Source organism: Corapipo altera, unplaced genomic scaffold (assembly GCF_003945725.1).
Source record: "Corapipo altera isolate COAL_440 unplaced genomic scaffold, ASM394572v1 23, whole genome shotgun sequence".
NCBI classification, from domain to species: domain Eukaryota; kingdom Metazoa; phylum Chordata; class Aves; order Passeriformes; family Pipridae; genus Corapipo; species Corapipo altera.
The window spans coordinates 22509394-22521465 of record NW_020884878.1 but is presented as its reverse complement, the minus strand read 5'-3'; the positions used below and the strand labels follow the sequence as shown (position 1 = coordinate 22521465).

At 32.4% G+C, this 12072-nt stretch overlaps 1 protein-coding gene across 3 annotated transcripts in view; it reads left to right on the top strand.

The window, feature by feature from the left end:
* ARHGAP5 (Rho GTPase activating protein 5) overlaps nt 1-11687 on the top strand; it is a 48275-nt gene extending 36588 nt beyond the window's left edge. For 2 of the 3 annotated variants that reach the window (XM_027637777.1, XM_027637776.1), the window contains 4 exons: nt 379-456; nt 1420-1551; nt 3174-3279; nt 7917-11687. In XM_027637777.1, coding sequence (XP_027493578.1) covers nt 379-456; nt 1420-1551; nt 3174-3279; nt 7917-8247 — 647 coding nt within the window. In that variant the 3' untranslated portion in view covers nt 8248-11687. Of the gene's footprint in view, nt 1-378; nt 457-1419; nt 1552-3173; nt 3280-7916 lie in introns of those variants that run through there. The other variant, XM_027637778.1, reaches the window with a different exon arrangement.
* Nucleotides 11688-12072: the final 385 nt, after the last annotated feature.

Sequence of the window (12072 nt, the reverse complement as noted above, 5' to 3'; positions counted from 1 at the left end):
GAAACATAAGTGTTGTGGGTACCACAGAATTTAGGATTTTGATTATTAAAAAAAAAAAGAAGTGAAAATAACAACAGTCTAATAGAGATCAGTAAGAGAATAATTTGGGGTAAATTATTCCACAAATGTCTGCAGTCAAGTTCTTGTTATCCTACAATGTCATTTCCTCTGATTCTTATTGAATGGGATAGTGGACTCAATAGAGAACTGGTATTTTGGTAGTTCTATATCGCTGTAACCGTGAATGTGTTTACTTTTTAGGCACTTAAGATTTGTATTCCTACTTTTGGTTTCTGAATTAGTGGTTATAACTGCTGCTGTTTTGCTCTATAGTATATAAACTTGCTTTTTAATCTTTATTTTTCCTCCTCTTTTAAGGATTATGTACTGAAGGCCTGTACCGTGTTAGTGGGAATAAAACAGATCAAGACAACATTCAAAAACAGTTTGATCAAGGTAATCACAGATTTTATTATTTAAAGCCAAAACAGAACTTGAATTCTCCATGGAGTTATCACAATGCAGTATAAAAAGACTGCACTTTCAAACCAACTTTCATACCACTGAGTACTTAATGCTCTGGTAGGTTGTATTGGTATACTCCAGGTTGATACCAGTGAAGCTCTGTGTAAACACTAGATGGGGATGGAATCTTGTTGCAGCTGGATTAAGTGCTGTTAAAGTATTTAAAAGAGTTTAAATGTGGTCATAGCTGTTCCTTCTGTTAACAGTTCATCAGTTCTGGGCATTAGGGCATTCATGTTCGCTTATCTTTCTTATCCCCCACAAATAGTTCTTGATACTTATTTTATTGAAAGGTTTCTTGAATAATATGGATTAACAGTTAAGTCTTGATAATTTCTAACACAGCCTTTGTCATTATGGAATATAATGAAATGTGATCGATAGGTTAGCCTATTCAGTTTGATGTGTTTATATTTCAAAATGAAAACACTTCTTAAGAGTTCTTGGATATTAATCATGAAGTTAAGACTATGCAAAATAGTAAAATTCTTTGTAGACATTAAGGAAAATAAAAATCCTATTTTTTATGCCTCACTTTACTGTTTTATGACATTTTGGGAAATAGAATTTAAAACGCATTACTGGGCAAACTTGATTAATCAGAAATCACTCAATGACAAAGACAAAAACATTTAAGTCTTCATAGAGAAACAGATGACTTCATTTTTCTGATCTTCTGCTGTTCTGTTACGCTGTCAGATTTTCTTATATTTGATTTCATGTGGGTCAGTGCAATAGCAACTTATCAATAGGTTCATCTTTGTGCATTTTGTAACAACCATTTGGCAAAATGTTAGTTTTCAGTGTTTTGAATAAATTCTTGTTTTTATAAAATACTATAAGGAATGATAGTGGTAGGTTTTACTTACACTGCTGTTTAATTTTTTTTTGCAGATCATAATATCAGTCTAGAGTCAATGGGAGTAACAGTGAATGCAGTGGCTGGGGCTCTTAAAGCTTTTTTTGCAGATCTACCAGATCCATTAGTTCCTTACTCTTTGCATCAAGAGTTGTTAGAAACATCAAGTAAGTAATAAACAATCTTTTCTTGATTTAATAGTGTTATTTTCATTGCCCTTATTGCTATTTTTACTTCATTATAAGTTGAAAGTACTATCCGCACTGAATATTTTTAAAATGGCTTAGACATGTACACTTTTAAATATTCTTTAAAAGTAATAACTATATGTTGAAATAAATGTAATACATTATTTTTTTGAAATAAGTTATAGTGTAATGTTTCTCCTTTTCCTAGAAAATTTAATTGGTAGAAATCTCCTTTTTTCCATTTTTTGTTTGTGGTGAAAAGGATGAAATCTCTTGGAGTGGATTTGCATTGTTAATGGAAAAAAAACCCTTGAATCCATCAAGTCTTACATTCAGAGTAGGCTTTAGAAATCAGACACATCTATGGGATATTATGGTAATTCTCAATTCTCTTAGATTTTTTTCATATTCTTTTTGAACTCTTGTAAGATATTTAGTTTTGTTTGCCTTACAAACATTTTCCAGGCACTTCATAGTAAATAAGTTTTAAATTACGAGTGTCTCTCTTGTTTTGGCAGCAAGCTGTTTCAGAAAAAGACCACTACACTTTTTTGCAGGGTACAACCGTGACGTACATTATTCCTAAGTATTTTTTGTTCAAGACATGAAAACAGTAGTGTAACCCTAAGACTTGATTAATATATAGGCTGTTAGAAATTGTGTTTTCTGACGATATCTGTAGGTACCTATTTGTGGTATTTCTGCTCTACTTTTCAGGCATATTGCTTGTGGAATGTAATTAGTCTGGTTTTATTTTTTCTTAAAAGTATAAAAGCTAAATTCCAGTCAAAACATTAAATAGCTTAGAATTGAAGTGGACTTACTGTTTTAAAATGCCATTAATACCACTTAAAATTTATATTTATATACTGGACTATATTTAGCATTTTTCTCTATGGAAGTAGGGTAGATGGAGGTTCTTTTTAGCAATGCAGTCAAGTAATAGAGGTAAACTTGTATTCCTTTTCATTGTATGAATCATCATGGATTAGAAGTACATTCTGCAGAATGTTTGGTTCCACAATCCTTTAGGGTACTTTTCACAAGCATTTTATCAGCAGCATTAGTTTTGGGATTTTTTAAAATAAAATTGTTATTTTATTCGGTATTCCTTTTTTACATATTGTTTATTTCCTCTTTGAAGTGTGGATTATGTCCCTTAGGCCTGTGAAAAATCCCTGTTCTTCTTTAAACCGTATATTTAAAATAGCTGCATCAGCCCTATGTGTAATTTTTTTAATATTTGAATAACTGAGAATCTTAAGATATTCTATGTTCATGCTTAGAGGAAACTCTTAACAAGAAATGACCCTGTCACATTGTTATTCTACAAGTAAACAGTAAGCTAATCAAGTGATTCCTTGCTGTTGAACACAGATAAATAATTCTGCTTAAATTCAGAAAAATATTTTTGTACTTAGGTAGTTAACATCTATAATGAAAAAGTTACTCTATGCAAATAGGAATTTTATAAAATATCTTCTTACTTGATATTTCTCTGTGGATGTCTTATCTATACTATTATACTATGAAAAAATTTAGCAACATTTTATTCAGTATGTCTTTCTAGATATGTCAGAAAATGTCACTTATTTCTATAGAAATTATGGATAAGACAGAACGGCTACACGAGTTAAAAGAAATTGTGAAGAAATTCCACCCAGTGAACTATGATGTCTTCAGATACATAATAACACATCTGAACAGGTTTAGTATTTTTCTATTTTGTTTTAAGTTGTATCAATTGCAAAAAAAAATTGTGTTTGTAACAGTGAATTGACTACTAGAATTGAAAATTTCATGCTGCATTGCTCATTGGTTAGTATAAATGTGGAAAAAGAAGCTAGGAATTAGAGGTTGATTAGTAAAACATTGTGTATTTATTTTTCACATTTTATTGATGTGTGTGTGTATATATATATATGTATATCTGGCATCATTGCTACTGTAAAATTATAAGAATGATCAGCGTACATAACATAAAAAAACCTTGAAAGAGTAATTGCACCTAAAATTAACTATGCACCTAATTATAACTGTTATAGATCCTCCCCTCCAGGAAGTAATAGCTATTAAAATTATAGACTAATCTAGATTTTAAGGGATTTGAGTCATCTGACCTAGACACGCTTCCCCCTGCCCCCAAAATAGGGCTAACTTCAATCAAAATCTAAAATGTAGCACCCAAAACATGTGCTGAATAAGTAAAATGAATAGAATAAAGATATAAGTAACAGTAAATTGGTTATACTTGCTTCTTAAATTTTACCTCTTGCATAGAAATTTAATGTTTTTATCTTTAAAAATTGTTTACCTATTTACTAAAATAGTAGATGTCTGTTGCCTCATAGTCTGACCTTTAAGTGTACAATATTCAGTTATAAAAAACAGAGAAAAACACCAACTTTTTTGTGCTTCTTTATCAGCTAAAATGGAATTATTCTCTGAAATCCACTGAATGTCATTGTTAGCTATATTTTTAAAAGAAAAAGCAAAAGCTGAAGTAACTTTTTTAACATAAAACTTCATTATCCAGTAATCTATCACTTAAAACTTGTGATATTTTTTTCTGCATTTTTAAACAGACTCCCAGTTGTTGAGGTTATAAGGGATCTTTGAAGATTGATTAGTTCCACCCCATTGCTTTGACAGAGTCAACTAGAACAGGTTGTCCGGGATGGTGTCCACTTAGGCTTTGTGTCTCCAAGGAGTGAGACTCCACAGTCTCTTCGGACAACCGGTGCCAGTGCTCAGTCAACCTCACAGTAAAGACGTGGTTTTTTTTGCTCAGAGAGAATTTCCTGTGTGTATTTGTGCCTGTTGCCTTTTGTTCTGTCACTGGACACCATTCAGAAGAGTCTCAATCCATCTTCTTTACACCTTCCTATCGAATGTTTAAAACCAGCGATAAGATTTTTGCTGAGCTTTTCGAGGCTAAGAAATCTTCACGTTCTCAGCTTTTCCTCGTTTGAGAGATCCTTGCTCTCTTAATGATTCTTGTGTCCCTTCATTGGGCTTGCTCCAGTGTGTCCATATGTCTGTTGTGCTGGAGAGCCCAGAGCTAAATCCCATATGTGGCCTTTGCTGTGCTGAGTAGAGGGGAAAGATCACCTTCCTAGACCTGCTGGCAGCACTTCTAGTGCGACCTAGGATGCTGTTGGCTTTCTTTGGTACAGAGTCACCTTGCTGACTCATGCTCAATTGGTTCATTAGGAATTTCTGATACTTCTCTGCAGTGGTACTTTTCAACCAGGCAACTTTCTGTGTGTGTGTGTGTATATATATATATATATATATATATATATATATATATATGTATATTCATGACATTTAATTGTTCTGGAGTACTGTCCTTGTGTTTGTGTCTTGGCAGGTTATTTGTAATGATCTAACTGGGCATGTAATACGGGGGCAGAAATAAGAGCTTTTAACTTCCCTATGTAGTCAACAGGGAGAATGTAGGTAATCTCTGTTGCAATTCAGAAGGAGTCTTCCCTTTTCACTGAATGTGTAAGAGACTTTAGAATTTAGGTACCTACTTTTACACTTCTTTCTGTCACATATACGACTTGCTTAATAAAAGTTGTCCATTTTCCTTTGCAGGGAAATGGATCGATTTTTCCATTACAGTCTTGTCAAATACAAATTCAGCCCTAAAATAGATAAAACCGTATCATTGAACAGATATCCATATTACAGAATTGTAAGATGTGCTTGCATGTATCTAAAGTAAAACTAAACATCTCAGACTTGACACAGTTATTAGAAATGTTTTGTTAATTCTTAATTGACCTGATAGAAATTTTTGTGGAAGAATGGCACTCTGTGAATCGTCAAAGTCTTCGTCTGATCACCTATTTGCCTAGCATAACTAAATGTACAGTGTCAAGTACCTGGATTGCTGCAAGTAGAAGATCTAAACATAATTTTAAAAATTCCTGAATAGGTTCTAATACATGCATATCTACAAACAAATGAAGCACATTCATCATGGAACTTACTGGGCAACATAAGTGATGCACACTAGCCTTGGCTTTCAATCTGGTCCACTCTCTATTAATGATGACTGACTTAGCAGGTTGCTAGTAACAAAATAATCTTTTCTTATTTGTCTTGTCTCATTTGCAGTATCAGGTAGTTGCATTCAATTTGGCAAGAAAACTGCTTGAGCATAAGCAATTGAATGTATAGAATGAGGTAGATACAGCTGGATCTTAAAGGGAACTTTTGGCTAAATTCTTGACAGTCAATATTTATTTTCAGGAAATTAATTTGTGGTAAATTACTGCTGGTGTATAATTAAAAGGGAAGTGTTTGTCAAATGAATTGTTCATTAAATGAGATAAAGCAGTCTTCTGCATGATGGAAGAGTTCTCATCACAGGCTAATGTTTTAGATGTTTTGTTTTTACATCCTATGTCATTAGAGAAAAGATGTACTACTGTTGTATAGTTAATAGTGGTTGGTGATTGATATTTTGGTGTATCCACAAGCATAGAACCTGGTTATTGAAACAAAAAAAATACAAGTATTATTCACAACATATAAATATGAGACCAATAACCATGAGAATTTAATAAATGGCAACAGTGAGATGAATTTTTCATTAGTGTTATAGACATCTTTCAGAGCATTCCAGCTCTCCAATTGTGATTGATTAACTGACTAAGCAGAACTGAGCTTTTAAGACTGGAGTTGAAACAGGATAGTGTTGGATTGACACTACCTTTTTTGATATTGGTTATGTTTTATATTATTCTTTGATAATGAGTCCCTTTATACATAAGGGCTAATATGGCATAATATGTCTCTAAAGTCAGGAAGAACATAGGTGTACAGCTTTTGAAGTTGGATCATAGAGCAGGTTTACAGTGTGAAGCTCCTGAGAGTTTGCAGTGGAGGAAGTGGGCAGGATCAAGAGAAAGAGACTCTTGATTTTCATTTTGAGTGAACGTAGAAGAAGGAAAATGGGCATTTGCTAAGCACTAAGATTCTAAAGTAGTTTGAGAAAGTTTCATAGGAGACAGCATACAGATTGGTAGGTTTTTGTTTACTCTTAGAAAGTACAAAGGTAAAATGAAGCACAGGAGAGAATGCAGTCGATTGTTCTTACGTTATTCTGTTATTGGGGAAGAGGTGCAATGCCCTTCTTTGTTTCTCTCTAGCCATAAGTTCCCATTGCTTCATTTATTGGATCTAATGATTATGTAGATACAGCATGTTAATAGTAATACTAAGCAAAATGTAAGTTTGTATTTCTGTTCTTGTAAGTGTAAGCTTACATTTATTCTTCAATCTATAAATGAAGTTAAAATATAATTTTTTTTTTTAGGAAAGAGATTATGAATATTACTGTGACTCAGAAATATCCTTTGGACCAAACTTATTCAAAACAGATTGAGAGGCAGTATTTGTGTACCTTCACACTATTTGGAATAAGTAATGCACATGCTAAAATGGAAGTCTACCCTTTATGATTAACATTATACATGCACTGTAAATGCATGTAAATTTTCTTATAGCATTAATTTTAGTGTTTACTATGGTTTTCACAGCTTTTGAATCTATGGACTACAGCCAGCTGTCAGAAATTCTTGTGGGCTGCTCTTGTTAATCCTCAAAATTGTAACTGACAAATTTCTGAAATTTTATTTTCCATCTATTTCTACAGGACAACTGTAGCTTGGTTACCTTTGTGATGTCTACTGTAATATATGAATTGCATATTCCCAACTGAGTGCATATCTTAGGTGTTTGTCAGATCTATTAAGACCTGATTTTTCATGTATCTCTCAGTAATTTCTTCTAGATAAAATTGTGATGTCACTTTAGAATGAAGAGTTTTTTAAAAAACGAAATATCCTGGCTGTCTCTAGCCTATTACTGTGAAAAGCATTTTGTTTTTTCTGAGGAGGCATTTACTTGTAGATGATAAATTTGGTAATGGGATGGTTTGTTGTTCTTTGGAGGTGTTTTGGTTTTGGTTTTTTTTGTAATAGTATTGCAGTAATGAAGTTAGATCATAAGCAAAGAACCTGTTTCAGTTTGTTTCTTATTGTCCTTCCAAATGCTGGTGGAATGTTGAATTTTTTTTTTTTTATTAAAAGCTTAATCAGATTTATATTAGTTAACTATGCAAATCTGGAAATGTCATGGTTTCTAAATTTTCTTCAGCATAATCACTTAAAAAATTCAAAGACAATTGTTTTAATGGATTGCTGGAGGAAAGCAACAAAAGTCTTGAGATTTGGTAATAATGTCTACAGTTAAGAGAGCTATGAAAATACTTTTAGTTGATTGCATACTGGTTTTAATTTACACTGTGCATGTCGTTCTCATTTCAGGGTTAGTCAGCAATATAAGACCAACTTTATGACTGCCGATAACTTATCGATTTGTTTCTGGCCTACTTTGATGAGACCTGATTTTGAAAACAGAGAGTTTCTTTCTACCACCAAAATCCACCAATCAGTTATAGAGACCTTCATTCAACAATGTCAGTTTTTCTTTTACAATGGGGAGATTGTAGAAGCACCAAACCCAGTGGCATGTCAACCACCGCCTTCCAACCCAGTGCAGATGGTGGAGCCCATGGTGCCCCTTCAGCTACCGCCACCACTGCAGCCTCAGCTGATACAGTCGCAGTTACCAGCAGACCCTCTCGGTATCATATAGACAGAAGATGATTGCAAGCAGCCTGGCACTGGACAGTAAGGACAAGCTGTAGACATGCATGTTTCAGGATACAGTAATGTACTTCATATTTATGGAAAATAATTCCCATCCAGCTGATTGGACATCTTTTTGTTACATCCCGTACTGTGTTCCTCATTTGTACACACTGCAGATAAAAACTATGTGATAAGCATGACTGGAGAGGTTTAATTTTTAAAAGCAAAAATAGCTATAAAGTACAAAGCTGCTGCTGCATGATACCTTATTGCAATCACTATATCATTCCTGTGACAGTTTGTCACAAGATATTGTGAATAAAATTTTTCTATAGAAATTTAATGATTTAAAAAAACTACATTTATGATACATTCAATGCTTACAGCCTGCTTTATGGCTGGTTTTTGTTATTTAACATGCTATTTTTGGCAATTTTCTTCACATTCAGGCGTTCTGTGTAAACAACTAAAGCCCAGATATAGTTTATTTTGTAATCTCCTGGCTACTTATGTGATGGTATGCTTAGGGTGGTTTATGGAAGAATGCGAAATGCACTGTTGAGAATTTTACAATCCTCCACCATCCATCTTTACATATAAGTAAACCTGTGGACAGATTAAGGGTGGGTGAACTTGCTTATTATTTCTTACAGCACAATACCAAGGACATGCTTGTTGTAAAAGTGAGTTTCAAATATTGTACAAAAATTTTGATGTTGCCTACTTATTTCTTTATGTTCCATTACTGAACTAAACATTTTGTAAAACTGTTAATTCTGTAAACAGCTGCATGTTTAAAAGATCATTGATGGTCTTGCAAACTTAATCTAATATATTTTAGATATTTTAATTTTTCCCACTTGGGAATACATGTAGTGTTTAGAAAATAGCTCATGACATTTTCATATAAGGTTATATAACTTTTCATACATAAACATGACTTTTGTTGTAGTAAAATTCTCTAAACCAAACTATGTTTTAATCTAGGACTTCAATTAATCTATTCTTTAAATCTATTTTTATGTGACCCTCTAAAGATATACAAAAATGCATTGCTAATACATAGCAATAAATACTTTGGGTACTGACAATTAACCTCTTTGGAGTGTATATATATAAGATCACATAAACTTGTATTCATATTTTTTTCCTGTGGTATGTTGTACTAAAATTTCAAATGACTGATTTTTTTTTCCTCTGTATTTTTAAATTATCTTTTTTTTTTCATTTATTTTACTTTTATATTGGTACCAATTTTGCTGTAAAAGAATGCTGCTTAATTTAAAAATCTTTTGGTTAAATATTTTGATAGTGATAAAAAATTTAGAAGGTTACAAATTGTAGCAAAGGGGAGACCATAGATAAACACTACCTGTGAGACTTTTCATAGCAGCTTTTTTTCTTTCATGCTCAAAATGTACCTTTTTAGGTCTGCAAAGAAGGAAGTTGAGGCTCATTCAGCTGCTAGAATGTTTTGTGTTGTTTAAAAAAAAAGCTTTATGATGGTCACTGTTGTAATCTTCACTTATAACAAGATTTAAGATCTTCTTGTATGTATTATAGTAAATAGATGATTTTGAGAATTAAGGCTTTTAAGAGTTTGATTTGCTCCATTTTCCAAAAATAAAAATTGCCTTTCCCACTTATGTCCTAGGTATTGTACTTCTAATTATGACTTTGATTATCATTCTAGATTACTATGATACCATAAACCCGGCTGCTGTTTGAAGTACATGTATATTATAAATTATCTTGATATTGTGTTATATTCTTGCAAGTAATTATCTTTTTTAAGAAAACATAAAAAAGAAAAGTCAACCCTATTCCTATTACAAAGCACACAGGAATTAATAGTACAATAAAGTCTGTCCTGTAAATTGTAGTATTCTTAACTTGTTCTACTTTACCTGTTGTCTGTATAGCTTTTATTTATAGTTTTCAGTCTACTCTTGGCATGTTTAGCGAAGAAAATGAAACTTCAAGAGTTTTATAAACTATTTCTAGGTTGCTAAAGAATTTATTTTTCTACTGTATATGGCATAGACAAAGCATCACCTGTACAGGAAACAAGTCTATTTCTAATAGAAGTAAGCCTAAAAATAAATGCCAGTCATATCCATGTTTAAAAGTTCTATCTATAAGATATCTCCAGTCTTTGTAATGTGAATTACATTTTAAACTTTCTATAAATTCCAAGTTGTTTGCCACAATATTTAACTAATCTTTGAATACTAATTTTTAGAATAACTTACATTCCATTTCATGGTGAACTTTCACGTTCAACTGTTGATCAGCAGTATTTGCGGTGTCATTTCTGGTGTGTGATGTTATGGCTAAATCACTTCATTTGGCCAAATATCAAAGTGTTATTACATTTACTGGATAAACATAAAAAGAGAAATAAGAAAGCATGGCATGTGGCATGTGATTGTCACATGAAAGAGTCCCTGCATATTGTTTGCATTATGGAGGCATTGTATGCAGGAATGTGGATAGGTGGGTATGTGTAGTATATACACTTGGATTTTGTGTGTGTGTGTTCGTGTGTTTATGCAGACATGCATGCACATACACCCACATAGTAAAGTTTTTTAAAGTTAATAGGAAATTATACTGTGGTTATTAAAGATTTATAATAGAGCTTTCTCTGTTATTTTTATTAGTGCTGTAAAATGAGGAAGCATGTCATTATATACAAATTCCTCATACTTTGGCTCATGTAGTCCCTTCTAGTTTTAATGAAAATCCAAACTATAATAACTATATTTTTTAATGTGAGCATTTTTACGGTAATATCTATCTTGATAAAGATACAAATGCATATTATTTTGATTGAGCCATCTCAGTGACACTTTATGGAGTAGGGTTTTTTTATGTTATAATGGTATAAGCATACTGCAGTGTATTGTCTTTCACTGTTTCAGCAATTTTAAAATCCCAGACCGGAGCTACAACAGTGCCATTTTAAGTAGTGCTTAACAGGTTATTTCAAAATTCTTTACCCTTCATGATCGTGTGGAATTTTAACTTATACAGTGTAAATAGATTGCAGATGTCAACTCAAGTGAAAAGAAATTTCGTTGTTGTTGTATGTTTTCTTCTTTATTTGAATCCTAGTTGCTAGGAATTTATAGGTATGTTTATTTTTAGTTGCTGGAGCTTAGCTTCCAATATTTATGGTAAATATAGAAAAACTATCAATTGGAGATTAAAAAAATGGGCCATAGCTTATGTGCTTCTTTCAGGTTTTTTCAGTAATTGTAATGCTGTTTGTCAACTGCAAAAATTACATACATTTAAAAAAATTTCAAGTCAAAAATTTTGTTCTTTGTTTATAATGTAATCTTATTGCTACATCAGCAGAATACTGCAGAGAATTAAATATCAGTGAAGCTTATTCTGTATAAAAGATGCAACGAATAAAATACTAAGATGCTTACTGTGTATAATGTTCAGTTTAGTTGCCTACTAAATTTTCAAAGGCAAAAGCACTCTTATCTTTCACAGACACAGAAATTAAATTCAGCAGTAAATCTTGCTAAACTGAGTGCTGTGTGTTTAAGGCTTTCTCGGGTGGGAGGGTGTCTCTCATGGGTCTCCTAAAATTATTTTTTCCTACGGAATTTTTAAACCTGAGGTAAAAACTGTGGGCTCTAAGGTCACTTTTAAATTTTTAGAGTTGTACATTATTGGTCATAATTCTTCCAACTATATGGGACAAATCCAACTTTGATAATAGTACTTGTTTTAGTTCTTGTACTTGCAACATCTGTGCTTAGTTTGGTTTTTTTTTTCAGATCATCTTAAGTCATATGGCCAATGCAGAAAT